The sequence below is a fragment of the Penaeus monodon genome, chromosome 41, assembly GCF_015228065.2.
Source record: "Penaeus monodon isolate SGIC_2016 chromosome 41, NSTDA_Pmon_1, whole genome shotgun sequence".
NCBI classification, from domain to species: Eukaryota; Metazoa; Arthropoda; class Malacostraca; order Decapoda; family Penaeidae; genus Penaeus; species Penaeus monodon.
The window spans coordinates 22,625,367-22,641,446 of NC_051426.1; the positions used below are offsets into that span (position 1 = coordinate 22,625,367).

At 37.4% G+C, this 16,080-nt stretch overlaps 2 protein-coding genes across 4 annotated transcripts in view; one reads left to right on the top strand and one right to left on the bottom strand.

Annotated features, from left to right (window-relative positions):
- LOC119598499 (phospholipase ABHD3-like) overlaps positions 1-2,911 on the top strand; it is a 10,893-nt gene extending 7,982 nt beyond the window's left edge. For both annotated transcript variants that reach the window (XM_037948128.1, XM_037948127.1), the window contains exons 4-9: positions 1-132; positions 623-735; positions 839-1,073; positions 1,526-1,691; positions 2,220-2,458; positions 2,717-2,911. The exon at positions 1-132 is cut by the window's left edge and continues 79 nt beyond it. In XM_037948128.1, coding sequence (XP_037804056.1) covers positions 1-132; positions 623-735; positions 839-1,073; positions 1,526-1,691; positions 2,220-2,452 — 879 coding nt within the window. In that variant the 3' untranslated portion in view covers positions 2,453-2,458; positions 2,717-2,911. The remainder of the gene's footprint in view (positions 133-622; positions 736-838; positions 1,074-1,525; positions 1,692-2,219; positions 2,459-2,716) is intronic.
- A 488-nt stretch (positions 2,912-3,399) lies between these two features.
- On the bottom strand, positions 3,400-15,257 carry LOC119598503 (serine/threonine-protein kinase mTOR-like; the record flags this gene model as incomplete). Of its 2 annotated transcripts, none has more annotated exon segments than XM_037948133.1 (20): positions 3,400-5,837; positions 6,267-6,449; positions 7,086-7,208; positions 7,380-7,478; positions 8,416-8,604; positions 8,783-8,990; positions 9,218-9,334; positions 10,031-10,305; positions 10,430-10,615; positions 10,765-10,984; positions 11,273-11,453; positions 11,744-11,915; positions 12,303-12,507; positions 12,823-12,953; positions 13,077-13,187; positions 13,365-13,541; positions 13,809-14,000; positions 14,224-14,394; positions 14,568-14,765; positions 15,121-15,257. In XM_037948133.1, coding segments are annotated over 20 exon segments (4,712 nt in total), but the record flags the coding sequence as incomplete, so codon positions are not given.
- Positions 15,258-16,080: the final 823 nt, after the last annotated feature.

Genomic DNA, 16,080 nt, shown 5'->3' on the forward strand with positions numbered 1-16,080 from the left:
GCTGTTGTTTTGCCTGGCCTCACGGGAGCCTCTGACAGCGTGTATGTGATTGGGATGGTAATGTCGCTGCACAAGATGGGCATTTCCTGCGCCGTCCTCAATAGCAGGGGCACAGGAGGGATGGAGCTCAAGGTGAGAAGTATTTCGGACCTGTTTCGAAATGATGGTCGAGACATTTACCAGTTTATTGATATTAAAGGAAACAATGGAATGTGATTTTTCGAGTAATATTAACCACCTCATCAGATGATAAACATTTTGTTTTTACTCTCCTTTGAATTTGAAGTTGTTCTTCATGTAATCTTTGTACACACGTGCACGCTAATGTTTTTCAGATTGTGCTCATATTTTCGTTGCATTTAGTTCGTAAGATTTTTTGTGGAAATAAGTTTATTTGTGTTTCGCAAAAAAAAGAAAAAAATACATATATATAATATATATATATGTATATATATATATATATATATATATATACATATATATATATATATATATATATATATATATATATATATATATATATATGTCTGAATTTATCACTTCTATTTCTCTGTCGTTCTGACATAAAAAAAATGTGACAATTCACTTCGTGAAATTCATCACTTCTCCCGATCTACGACAGACAACCAGGACGTACTGCGCTGCCAACAGTGATGACCTGGAGGAGGCCTTAGACCACGTGGCCAACACTCGACCCGGGGCCCCTGTCATCGCTGTCGGCATTTCTCTCGGCGGGTGAGGTCGTGCTGCCAGTCCTGCTTGGTTATCATGACCATTATCGTTATCTTATACATCTCCTTGTATCATTGTCATCGTCTGCTCCCCCCCCCTACAACAGCCTCATCATCGGGCACTACCTGACGACGCGGAAGGAGGCGGCGACGAAGAGGCTAGTGGCGGCGGCGGTGCAGTCAGTGCCATGGAACCTGGTGGAGGGCATCAGGCACATCGAGCGGCCAGGACTCAGCCTCCTGTTCAACCAATACCTGGCCTACTGCCTCAAGGGACTGGTTAAGATCCACAGGTACCAGCTGGAGGGAGACCATCCATGGGACTTCGAGGAGGTGATGAAGGTTAGAAGTTCATTTTGATTTTCTTCAGTTTCTTTACCTTATAAACAATTATTTGTTAGGTATATGTTGGTGGAGGTGGGGATGTAGGTCCTGTCGGTGTGGGTACGACAGAAAACGAAACAGACAGTGCATGGATATTGCCTTGTTAGATACGCACATATTCTGAATAGAAGAGACAGACAAATAAATGGACAAAGTAACCAGACTGAGACAGACAAACAAACATACAAGTAAAGCAGACAAAAAAAAAAAAAAAAACAAGTGGGCACGAACGCAGTCATCAACAAGAAATAACAGATGCAGAACATGTAATTCAACACACAAAACAATCAGACAAAGCAGACGGAACACATACAGACTCATACAATAACCATTAACATAACTCAGCAAACAGGACTCCACACGCACGTACCCTTATTTGCCCCTCAGCGCCGACCTTTTTCTTTCCACAGAGTAAAACGGTTCGCCAGTTCGATACGCGGTTCACGGCTAAGCAGTTCGGGTTCGATGACGCTGAACACTACTACAAGGCGTCCACTCTTTACCACAAGCTGGACCACATCAAGGTGCCTTTCATCTGCCTCAACAGCGGGGATGACCTTTTCCAGCCGCTGAATGGTAAGGTCTACTTATGATTCTTTGAAGAGAATAAGCTTATTTTTTTTCTTGTTGTTTGTCCTTTTTTATTTCTTCATCATCGTCTTTTTTATTGGTTTTCTTGTTTCTTAGTTTTATTTATCTTCTTCTGTTCTACTATTATTCAGTTTTCAGTAGTTATGAATTTTCTTTATTTTATTTTTGCTTCTTCATTTTCCTCTCCCTTTTTCATCTTCCATCTTTCTTCTGCTTCTGCTACTATCATTTATTCACTTTCCTCTTCTTCGGTATTTATATTCCCTTTCACCATATGATATTATCCCTATTTCTGAATGACTTCAGGTCTCTGCAATGCGAAAAAAAAAACAATCGTCTTAATTCTAATAAGAACCAAGCATAATTACACCAATAAGTAACCCCCCCAAAAAAAAATAATAATAATAAAATAAAATAATAATAATAAATAATATCTATGTGAATAAATAAATAAATGAATGAGTAAAATAATAATAATTTAGGAATGATGCTAATAACTTTGCCCCTCTCCAGCTAACCCTTTCGGAGCCGCCAGCAGATCGAGCCACGTGGCGCTCGTAGTAACGGTAAGAGGCGGCCATATTGGATTCATGGAGGGACTGTGGCCCGCGCAATCCTATTACAGTGAACGTCTCTTTACTCAGCTGATAGTGAGCATATTCTCCAACCTCGAGACTATGAAGGACATTCAGAAGGAGGCGGATGACTATGCGAAAGCTACTGAAGTTGCTTGTGGTACAACGTAGGAGACAGTAGGTTTTTTTTTTTTCTCTCTCTCTCGCTCTTTCCTTTTTTCTTTTCTTTTTTGTTACTTTCTCTGTTGAGGTATGGATATGTTGTAATTCATTTTTGGGTTTTGGTGTCGCATACTTTCTTGTGCTTTCGATTGGACGTGTTATTTATCTTTTTATTATTATTATTTTTTTTTTCACTTCTGCTCTTTTCTATAGAATGAGTATTTTTATCTTTATTTTTATTCTTTATCAATACTGTTTTTTTTTTTTTTACAGAACGAGCATTTCTTCTTTTTTTGGGTAAATACTTTGTCTGATAGACTGACCTGTAAAAATCATGAAGCTGAACCCTGCCGGAACTACCTCAGTGCCTAATGACCGAAATTAATATTTGTTTCTGTTCCCTTTTTAAAGCGTGGGAGGTCTCACAGAAGAATATCAGATGTATGAATAAATATTTTGCATTGGTTAGTTTATTGTTTTCATTGTTTCCTCTTAACTGGTCAGGTTTTTAGCTGTAGATATTGAAGTACATGTTTATGTCCTTGTTGACTGACGAACAGCACCGTAGTAGAAAATGCGTTGATACAGAAATGAATAGAACAAAAAACGAGGAAAAAATAAGAATTGTATCGACTTAATAATTCAATCTTATCTTAATGTCCTCTAGTAAACTTTATAGCCTGCTGCATACAGGTACTCAATTTTTAACAAATGCTTCCAGACTACAATAATAATTGTTATCTGTAAAACAAGCAAAATCTCCATTAGAAAACTTTTATTCTGGCAACATTGGACCTTATTGAAATTGAAAAGGCAAGGTGTTTTTTTCATTAGTATTGGAATAATAAAATAAAGTTTGGTAAAACAAAATAATCAGAGATTGCCCTTAGTATTGAACGTGTATTCAAATGTCCATATTAAAATCAATTCTATCAAGAGGAAATTGAAACTTCAGCTAGAATCATGTTTCTGTTTTATTTTCATAGAATTTCCACTTTTAACGGTTACTTCCAGCAGCATCTCTCTTGTTTTTACCTTTTGTTGCGTATATAATCAATGCCGCTGCAACGCTTCAGTGGGACGATGTTCTCAATCCCAGTGCAGAGGGCGTGTTCGAATCCCTGGCCTGACCACGGTTTTAGTTCGGATGGCTTCCAGTCAGGCGAATTAAGTCCCACATGGGAACCTCCGCCCCAAACAGGGGAGTCGCAGGAGCAAAACAGGATCAGTGTGTAATTGATAATTATGTACAAAAGTTCTTTAGCAGCCGAGTCTAACATATGAACAAATGGTAAAATAATGATAAAAAAAATATTAAAATAGTATTGGCTTAACAGTCAGCCATGCTTCCCTGTTATTCCGATTGACGAATGCCGATATGATCGGTTTCCATTAGCTTTTGTTCCACCCTTAAAATCCTTCTTATCACGAATGTTTTGCACTGAAGAAATAACTAATATTCACAAATGAGACAGCATATACTACTCTATAAATCTCTAACTAAGAACAGTAATCTAAGAGTAAAGCAATTTGATGAATGCTAAATTGCACTGAAAAAGTATTACTATTTGTAAACTTTATAGCATTTGTAATCACAAACAAAGACAGAGAAAACAAATATCTTCTCTTCTAGTTGTCTTAATTTTATAAATTAAAACTGGGTCCTTCTACTGCCATGTATTCATATAGCAAATGAGTTTTAGCATCCTTTGGATTCTGATATGAATTTTTCATAAAGTGAAAAAATCGAAACAATAATCAAAGGCAGTTCATTAGCCTGATGTAACATTTAAAACTAAAAATGTATAAAATTGGTTTACGAAAACTTAGTCAATGAAGTGTTTTACACCATCTTTGTTATGGACAAGTGTATTTTGACCTTATCAATGCCACAAATTACAATGGATATATATAGTCCAACAGAACTTCCCTCAAAAAACATAATACATGTGAACTTCTACCAGAATGGACACCATCCAATATAGCATTGGCACAGGTTTTCATGGGATGTGGCCTGAGCAATAAGCAGCTCTACCTGTTTATGTACATCAAGCGGTTCATCATTGTTGAAGTCTCTACCAGTCAGTTTGTCACGAACGCGATTGACAATTGCTACTGCTTTCTTGTTGAGTGCTTCTGATGCCCCAGAGTCTTCTCTGACCTCCAATTTCTTGGTCTGAGAACCTGCTGGAGCCCCTGATGATGTAGAGGCTGCTTCCATTATTGGGGTGTGTCCTGTGTCTGTTGCTGCTACACCACCCCCACTGACGGTTTCCCCAACCACTGAGCGTTTACTCTTTGGCTGAGCATGATCCATCAGACGCCAATTCAGCAGAGGATCATATACAAAGGCTTCAAGCATAGCCATGAGAGAATCTTTGTTTCGTCTAATGAGGCTCATGACAGACTCACAAGTCATGCGGTAAGTACCATCTATTCCAGTCACCTCCATGGCATTTATAAGCATACGAGTTAAACGGAAGGGGATCTTTTCCGGGAATTTCTCACGGGTCATGGCAACTTCAAAGCAGTCACCAAAGTCAATATGAATAATCTTTCCTGACAGCTGGTCCAACATGAGGTTGGATGGATGACGGTCACCTAGACCCAGGACATAGCCAACCATAGACATCACTGCCAGTGAACGTGTGTAGTTTGTACGACGGTCAAACCACACTTCTGAGGAGGGGCTCTTGAACCACAGGAGGCGTGCGAGGTCATCTCCTTGTGTGTGCTCAAGTGCATGTTCGAAGACCTCTACTTTCTGCATGAGTGTGAGGTGTTCCAGATCCTGGGCCATTCGCATCATAATCCTGTGCTCAATGTTCAAGAGGATCTTCTTCTTTTCACGCCAGTCTCGGATGAGGGCATGAAGCGTATCACAGTGGGGCACCCAGCCAATGAGACCTGAGTTGGTAGATAATGGAATGACAGCGAATCTCTGAATGGTAAGATTGCGGCGGAAGGTATCGGGGTTGCTGATCAGAAGAGTATTGACCAGACCGAATAACTGCATAACCCTCTCATCCTGCCTCAGATCCTCATGGCCCTTCAGCAAGAAGACAATATCCCTACCGTTGCTGCCTCGGATGCAGAGTTTCCGTGGTCTCTGTTTTGAGGTAAGGACTTGCAGAGATGATTGGACTTGACTGATACAGATGACAGGGGAGTTTGGAGCATAGGATCCTGGCACAGCAATATCCAGGTCCCGGCACTTGAGGAGTCTTGGAGAGACTGACTGGAGCTCCAGAGATGTTAGTTGGGGTAACTGACGAGAGATACGGCGGAACACGTGATAGTATAAGTCCCAAGCCTGGTTCAATTCACGCACATTTCCTGTCCGCTGGTAACGACGACACCACTCCTGTGCATCTCGCAAGTCAGGACCATATGCCTGAAAATAATAATTGTACCATTAAAAAAAAAAAAACAAGACTGAAAATAGACAATGCTCTTAGGTCTTCGTAACTTACCTTTCATACCTGGCATTTTGACACTAACAAAAAAACTGGAATTACAATAACCAGAACTTGGTTTTTCTCTTCTTTTTTTTTTAAATGTCCTTTTTCACAATTCTTTACAGTATTAAAATATAAGTAAAAATCATCAATCTTTAATGGTGTTACATCTGTCCTCTGTTACAGCAAATAAAAAGAAATAAATATAAACATTCTTCTTGTGTATAGTATTACAAAAAAAAAAAAATAATAATAATAATAATAATAATAAACTGAAGCAAAACCACCCCTTAAAAATTGTTATATTTCCCTTCTGAAACTTGTGAGCAAAACCTTTCACATAAGAATCACGTTCCAATACTAACCTGGCTAAAGGACATTTCCTTGAGTGTTTGTGGACCACGTTCCATCATGGCATGCAAAGGCTCCAGTGTGCGGAACATCCCAGACTCGTTGCGCTCTCCGAAGTACAGTCGACTAGCCTCTTCTAGACCCTCATGCCATATCTCATGCCACAGGATTGCTACTCTGATGAGCTCCTCTGATACCTGTAAGATTAGAAATGTGAGAAGTTATGGTATGTTTAATGGTAACTGGGTTATGTGTTCCTATCACTTGCAAATTACAAGTGAAGATCATTGTTATTAAATTATATCTTTGAAGGAACTGCATACCCCTCAAAAAAAGGCCAAAAAATGCAATTTAGGAAATTTTTGAGAAGAACGTATTTTCAAAACCTTCCAATCTTCAAAAGACCATTCTCACTCTTTGGGATGTTGACCCCATACAATTTTTTTCTTTTTGAGAGATTATTTTCAGATACAATTACATATAGACTGTGAAATGAAGACCACATAATTCCAAAAGGCAGATTCTCCTGCATATCAAATTTACAAAAAAAAAAAAAAAAACAGATTTCTCAAAGTATAATTTTTCATCATGAATCATGATTTTACAGAATCAACTTTTTACCAAACTGCAAGTATTAGGATTGATTTTGTTCCTCAATCCTCTGGCAAGACAGGTCTAGGGCCATTTTTTAACATTTTGTACAGGCTTCTTGCAAAATTACAAAAATATTCATATTGCTTAAATTTGGTGTATAAAAACTGAAACTCAAACTGGGAAAAAGGGCTCTCTATCTCTAATGCAAACACCTCCTTTAAGCTAGAATAGCAACTTACCATCATGGCCTGTTGGACTAGATTTGCAGAATGTTCACGCATGTTCTTGAGAATCTTCTCTGCTGCCTGTGAGCGCGCCACAACAGAAGACTTTGCAGCCACAGTCAAGGGGTAGATAAGAGCCTGAAAGTAATAAATAAAGGTAATAAACATCTAAATCATAACAGAAATTTGAAATAACAGATCAACTATAAAGTACATCCTAGAATGTAACATTTATATTCAACTCTGTACAGGACCAATATGAAGTCAGTAGAAACTTTATAGTCAAAGGGATGTAACCCTATTATTTACCTGTGGATGATGTTTGCCAATATCCATGAGAAGCTGGTGAATCAGCTTTCCTACTAGTGTTCGAGGGGTATCAATGCGAGCAATCAGCTGAGGGATTACCTAATCAACGAGAAAATTTTTAAAATTAAAGGCAAGTTTCTAAAATTACAATATCTTTACCAAAAGACAATGGGCATGGTATATACGCACATGCCATGCCCACTGTGAGTTTACTTTATTGTTTTTACACATAGATGGCTACAATTGTACTAAGTCACCAATGAGCCAGTTACTAGTACTGCCTGTCTTATCTGTTTACCCTTTCCCTTGATTTTCAAAAATAATTTATATTCCTGTTACTAATGCCAATAACATTATAGGAATTATAATGTCTATAATAAAAGTAACACAATCAATATCCATAGCAGTAGTAAAAAAAGTTTTCCCCGCAAATTCAAGGAAAGATGAAATCAGGTAAGATCACAAGGTCTACTAATTGACTCCTTTGTAAATGAGCACTTACAAAGCCACCTATGTGCAGAGACATTCACAGAAAATTAAAAAATGAGCACAGCATTTTCCCGGTAATATTGAATTTATCCAATGCCACCAGGGATGGCATGTACGTACATGCCTTGCCCACTATGAGTTTTATTTGTCTTTACACATACATGGCTAGACAAGTCCTGAGTCACTAATGAGCCACTTACTAGCACTACATATATCACCTGTTGACCCTTTTCCTTGATTTTTGTAAATAATAACCACATCAACATTGATAGCATTTGTAACAAAAGTATTTTTATGAAAACTCAACGAAAGGTGAAATCGGGTGAGGTCATGAGGTCTAGTAACTGACTCCTTGGCTAAGCACTTGGAGAGCCATTTACGTGTAGACATTTCACAAAACAGCACTACAATTAACACTATATTTTCCACATGAGCAAATGCTATGTAAATTTTTTTAAATGAAATCATTTGTAGATATAATACAACAAAGAACACATCACATAAAAGTTATAAACATTCACAAAAACTTGTTAAACCAATAACTAACCTGCAACCAAGTATCAATCTGGATCGTCTTGAGTCCATCCACCAAGGCTTCGTAGACTCCAGATTGGTGGCCATGTTCAAACCAGACCGTAAGGAGACGCAGTGTGTCTTGAAGGCTGTTGCCATCACTCAAGGAGATTGATCGGATGAAACCTTTGACGGCCGCTATGGTGAAGTCCCCTGCAGATTTCTGCTGTGGAACGGAAATGGTTTGTTCACAGAGTTCCCCTGTGCATGTAATGTAATATCTACTGACATTTCTCAGATACTTGCAATTTAATCTCTTGAATTATGCAACTCTACTTAAAACTACCCTATAACTTCCCCATTCTACAACTTCATTTAAGACTTCTACATGATAAACTTGCCTTCTTTTTGCTTGGTGTGCTGGTATCATCGCCATTTTCTGTTTTCCCAGAATCTGCCTTGTTCTTGTAGAAAAGTATTGCCTCAAAGTTCATATACGCATAAGCGTGCCAAGCCTTATAGCATGACTTGTCTGTGTCTTTTGCATGCGTATAATACGTCAGGATTGTGTTTATGTTGTCTTCATTAAGGCCATGCAGTTGCTCATACCTGTTAAATATGGATATAAATTTCTAACTGTGCAAATTGTAAGGTATAATGCAACCACTTTTTCTAATACTACTTTTACTTTCGTCCTTTTTACAGTCAATTCATGTCATAATCATGAACCAAGAAACCTTCAAATCACAATCAATGCAAACACAAGTCATATGATGCAACTTAATTCCCATCCTTACCAGTTCCATGACACCAACAACTTTACATGTATCACTTACCATTCTCCTAGCTTGAGGTAGACACGGGATACCAGCTCACGCAATTTGTTGTCATTGTTGTGACAACCACCAACAACCACAGCTGGGGCAATGTACTGAAGAAAACTTTGAAGGTGCCTGTGTATGAGAATGTATAAGGTCAATAGTGTTCATTAATTTAAAAAAAGGCTAACATTCATTCAATTAGACTAATTAAAAGTATACATGTACACAAAGTAATCAATATGAAACACAAATTGAAGTAAAAAAAAGAATAATAATCCCCATTTTGCTTCTGAACCCATGATGGGTGAAGCATAGCTTAGGATGTGCTCAATTCTTGCTTTTTCTTTCCGTTCTTTCTGAAGAGCCTCAGAAAAATTATGAAAACAAGTGATAATTGTGTTGTGTAATATGGGATTAAAAAAAGTAACAGTATGTTCCATGGGTTAAAACCCAATGAATGCCAGTGTTCCAGCTGCAAGTGGGAGGTTTCTCTAGGACACCCAAGACCAATCCAGCATCTGCCAGACTGATGTAATTGTAAAACAAGAAATTCCAGTTTACCACACTAATGCCATGCAGGCATTTCTCATCTATAGATCTGTGTGATGGACTGCCTTCTCTCTAGATAACATTAGGCTTTTTGGTGATTTCTGTACCAGATCAATGTTTTAAAAATATTCCAGATTGTATTTCACTTTCTAAAAATCTTATTAAGTAATCAATTGAATGTTAATATATTCATGAACCAAACCTAACAATGAAAAATAAAGTACTTATATGGGTATCCCTAGCACTCTGAAGAATGTACCCAACTCACAGTACGCTTACCCATAAGCTTCATGACGTCTGTTGGGATAAGTGTAGATGTGCTTGCAGTACTGGTACGTCACACGAGGGTGAGTAGCTGGGAGAACTTGCTGGGTGTTTGTGGACGGATCGCAGCCCAGGAGCCTCACTAAGGTCTTGTGAGAGAGAGTGAGCCGCCCAGACTTGCGGCAGAGTGAGGCAAACTTCAGCCAAGGTCTCATGTCTTCCTGTGGACTGAGGACAAGTGAACGGACCTGAAGGATCTTCTGCCAGTCCTCTACCACCCGTTGGCATCCCTGAAAGATTAGAAAAGGATGGAGGTAAATGCCACTCCTGTTTAATAAGACTAAAAAACATTTCCTTTAAGAACTAATCAACATATAAATGCTTCATGGATAAAAAATAAATAAATAAACGAACCTGCAGTCTTTCCCACCAGATTTGTGTGATGGGTTGCCTTCTCTCTGGGACCAGTTTATATTGAATGACTTCTTCTAGTTCTGCTAACATCTGCACAGCCACCATGGCATTGTATGCTCGCTGATAACTCTCACCAACCATGGCTGTCAGCTCAGTGTCAAGAAGATCTCTTGCAGAATCAATTAACTGTAAAATGTAAAGAACCACAATGAATAGCAGTCTTTTGTGTTTTTCCATTACACAATCAATACATAAAGTTTCAGATATAACTGGTATACCTTTGCACCTTATTGTCTATTGAATACCTCAGGATTTCTAGACATCCTTTCACTAACCTGCTGAGCAACCTGGTACTGATCTTTATGCACCGAGAGGACAGCCCTGTAGAAGGCTCCCTCCTGTGTGTCTCGAGGAATGAACTTGGTGTATTCCTCCATGGATGTCCACTGCCCCATGGCCCAGGCTGATGCTGCTGCCACTCGGGCCATCTGTGCACGGCACTCGTCGTTCATGGAACTGCTCCACCACTCGCAGGATACACTGTACAGCTCACCCCTTGCAAAAACAGGAAATTGTCTTAATTGAAAGACTACTCAGTGAAAGAAAGAAAAAGACAAGATAGGGTGCTGTCTTCATCAGAGTCTGCCTTATGATATCCTCATTCTTTCATGATCAGGCGCAGATTTTTCATCACAGAAGATAATCAGTTTGAAAAAGAGGCAATTGCCAGATTACACAGACATTGCTATATTCTTTAAACTTTTCAATTATTATATAAAAAAAGAATAAAAAAAATTGTACTCCTAAATATCGTGAGGCCCAACCTATCATCTCTCTTCTTACCATTCTCCAAGGGCCTCCAGACACCTCATCTGACCCAGGGTGAGTTCCAGGTCATCAGGTCGTGTCTCTAGCTTTGTCTGATAAGCCTGCAGAGCCTGGTCCCAGTCGTGCAATTTTTCATGCCATCTTTCTTGCACTTTCATATCTGTGCGATTGTTCTTACGAGCATACTCCAAGAGACCTTGGGTGAAAGAGAGGATGGATAGAGAAAAATTGGAACACCATAAAAAACAACAACAACAACAAAGAATATCTGAATGCACAAATCCATTCTAATTTACAAATACAATATACACTCCCAGCTCTCTCCTTCATCATATCTGAATGCACAACTCCATTCTAATTTACAAATACAATATACACTCCCAGCTCTCTCCTTCATCATTCTTACTTTACCATATCTTCACCTCTGTAATAATTAGGAATACTTATCAATGACAATTCATCAATATAAAGACATGCTCCTCCAACCTGCTGCAGCCTCCTTCTGCCCCAGTTTATTGTTGATGGATATCAGGTGTTCCAGAACCTCTGACGTTGGTCCCTTGTGGAATTCCTCTTCTTTGTAATGAAGTGCCTTTGCATAAGCACGACACTCCATGGCCTTCTCTCCTAAGAGCTGAAGTTCTAATGGCAATGGACCCTGAAGTTTGGACAAGAGTTATTGGTTTTCATCATAAATGATGTCTCAATTTTTAAAAAAGCATACTGACCATGTCCCTTATGAATGATGTACATATAAGGGTATATCAGGCTTATTCAGACCACACAAAAATGGGGAGGGAAAAAAATTTAACCATCAATTTTGGAGACTGATGTCAGCCAGATTCTTCATCAGACAGTAAAACCATTTGGTTTATTTCCATATGAAAAGTCCAATCTGACTCAAAATATCTATTCCTTCCCTTTATTTCACCTTCAGATTACTTTAATATCCCTTTTCAACACAGAAAGAGGGACAAAATATCTTAATCGGGTCTACATGAAACATTCATGGCTGATTCCTCTCTCCTCACACTCCAACCCTTACCTTGTCACAATGTTCCATGAACTCTGCAAGATTGAGGAGGGTTTGTGTGATTTCAGGTATGTCTTGGGAGGTTAGAGCTTGCCGCAGGGACTGAAGAAGGTCATCCTGGAGAGACTCATTCAATTCACTCCAGCAAGAGACAAAAGCGGCATTGAAGAGATCGCGGGAGAGCTGCACATATGTTGTGGCAACTGAGTAACAAGATCTGTAAATAAAGGGTGTTAAATTAGATTACCTCCTTTTCTAAGCACGCAACTGAAACAATCTCATTCTAAGATTGCTTCAGATCTGTCGTAAAGATGTCTCATGCTAATAATCATCATATAAAAAAAACAATGCAACTTTCTCTGAGCCTTGTCTGATTCCACATCAAGATGAGTCCTGCAAAATCCTTTCAAATGAACCCATCACACCAGTAACATTTTAGAGCGGCTAGATCTATCTAAAAATATTTGAACACAACTTTTTATTAAGAATATAAAAAACAAAAAGACAATAATTAGGCTGAACAAAGCTTAACCTTAGGGCTGGAGACGGAGAAGCCTTCATCAATTCAATGCTGAATCTCCGAAGCCATTCCAGCCAGTCGTCCTTGCTCACAAGCCTGGTGAATAGCCATGCTTTCTGGAGTGACTGCACCCCTACTGTATGCTGGATGATGAAGGGAAAAATAAATAAAATAGATATTAGTATTAAATTATAAAAGCTTGAACATGCCCTATGAAAATGTTCATTTCTACTCATAGTAATGCATGAACTTAGTTATTTCCTCACTTTTTTGATGGTTGTAGAATCAGCTTCTAACTGATGATCTCTTGACCTAGGTCGTCTGGCACGTTGGTGAGCTGTTATGATTGTCATCTCATCATCAGAGACTGTTAAACCCTGTAATGAACAATTTTCTTGTTTAGATAAGGTTTTTCTTTCTATCATGACTATGCAATCTCGGTTTCAACAGAAAAGAATAAAATTTCCAAGTGACACAAATATATTCCAAATAATACATCAAATCACTCAGAACTTCCACACTAAGTAGCAAGATAACTTCTTTGGTGGACTTACCCTTACTACCTTCGCCACCAGGATGTCATATCTGGGATGGTGGATCTTGTGTTTGGTGGTTATGCGGTAAACGATGGGGATGAAGCACTCATATGACCTGCCCAACTGAGTCGCCAGGGCACACAGCACTTCCATGGCTTGATCTCGGAGCTCTGGACAAGTGTCTAGAGTTCTGAGCTGTTTGGAAAATGAAATTCACTGATAAACAGGGCTTAGTCCCAGACCAACAATTATGCAATGAAAATAACCATCAACGTTCTTACTGCTGACATAAATATCCATTATAGAAACACCTACCACCATAATGAAATATATAATATACAAAAAAAAAGGTACAAAGTAATGATATTAGACCTTTTCTAAAATGCATTGTGAAGTGATATCAAATGGCATAAAAGTGAAGATAATACAATTATTGTTTGGACAACCATCAACTGGACATACCAAGGGATGAATGATCTTTGAGGTATAATCAGAGAGGTCAAGGTAATCTGCAAAGTGATCAACTGTCTCAAGGGCTGTGCGACGAACAGACAGAGGAACATCGCTGGCATCGAACAGCTTCACAATGTGGGGAAGTATCATGTGCAGAAATTCCTCTAGTGTGGCTCCAAACTTCTGGAAGGCTAACAGGAGCTGCAATGGTAAGAATGGTGATTTAAGCTTCCCCATGAATGGTGAGGTCTCAGATGCAGAGACTTTACCCACATGTTAACCTCTTTCATATGAAAGTGCTTGTTCTCCAAAGAAAGTGTAAAAATATTGCTCAATTAAATGAGACAAATTACACAAGTTTATACTAAGTCAAAAGGAAATAAAGTACATTAAAACAGATGTAAAAATAAACACCTATTCATACCTTGCCAGTCACTTGCTTTTCCTTAGAGTCATTGATACAAGACTTTAGGATCATGGGAACGAGTTCTTTGAGATAGATCTTGAACTCTGAGCCAACTGCTAATGCAATGCTTTCAACAACTGTAATAATTGTTATTGTTGTCTCTAGCTTTCCACCAGTCACCCAGAATTCCTGTGAAAAGAATGGGAATACAGTTGTTAAAAAAAGAGATTACATCTGAGTTGTGATATTGGACCTCATCAAGGATAATTTTTCATTCAGTTGCACTGAAATATCAAAAACCTTCAAAATCATGAACCTAACCCTATCTTCTACTGACCAGGAAATAAAATAAGATTTCTTACTTTTAAAACTTCAATAATATCATCTAAATAGTTTCTAATATGCTGTTTTACAATGCCAATCAGAGTCGCCAACTGCTGGAACAAATAATCTCGGAAATTTGCGTCTGCAGTCCTGATGACATAGAGCAGCGAGGGGATAACCTGAGCCAAGTAAGGCACTCCTTTCACCCCTAGGGATTTGAAGATGAAGGTCACAGCCTGAAAAGATATGTAAAGAGTTCATATTAAGCACCTGCCAAAAGAAAGTGCTACTTTCAAAATAAGAATGTTATGAAGTAGGCCAAGCTGGGGGGGGGGGGGGGAAGGTGATAAAAGGTTGCTAAAAACAATAGTAAGGCTATGGAAATGAATTTGATTTGCTAATGTTTATTTGCAAGTATGACGTTTCCTATAACAGGTAGGTAGGTATAGCCAGATACAATACAAATAATACTCTTCACGCATACTGAACAACATTCATCTGACCTACCAAAGGGGGTAAAGGAACTACTTTCTTGTATGAAGCCATTATTTGAGTAGTCATACTTTAAAACTATATGCTATATGTACTCACCCTGACCACTTCATTGTGGTGCTGACCCAAGGTAGGGTCCTTGATCACCTTCATAAGCATGGCAATAGCACATGTTGGGTAAAACTCCTCTAGAGATGAATAGTTGAGGTTGACTAACATCTCACTTGTTCCCATTTCTGATGGAAGAATTTGGCTGTTAGCATGAATTCCACTTGGAATTTCTCATCAGTGCATTTTAGAACTGTATACTATCCTCCAATATAAATATCCATACACACACACACACACACACACACACACACACACACACACACACACACATATATGTATATACATTTGCATACGTATGTGTGTGTATGTATATCTATAAGTATATGTATTTGCATATGTAAGTGTATGTATATGTATATGTATATATATGCATGTATATATGTGCATGTGTTTAAATTACATATATATATTATATATATATATTTATTTATATTATATATATTTATTTATATATATTTATATATATATATATATATATTTTTATCTATATATATATATATATATTTATTTATTTTATTATATATATATAAATTTATTTATATATATATATATATTTATATATATATATATATAATATATATATATATATATCATATATCTATATCATATCTATATATATATATATATATATACTAATATATAAAATAAATAAATAAATATATATATATATATATATCTATATATAAAAAAAAAAAAAAAAAAAAAAAAAAAATATATATTATATATATAATATATATATCTATATATATATATATATCAATAAATATATATATATATATATCAATAATAAATATATATTTTTTAATATATATATATAATATATATATATATATATATATATATATATTATATATATATATATATATATATATATTATATTGATATATTGAGTTCTGCTCGTCTCAGAATGATAGCAGCACACCCAGCAGAGTGGGATGCTTATTATGG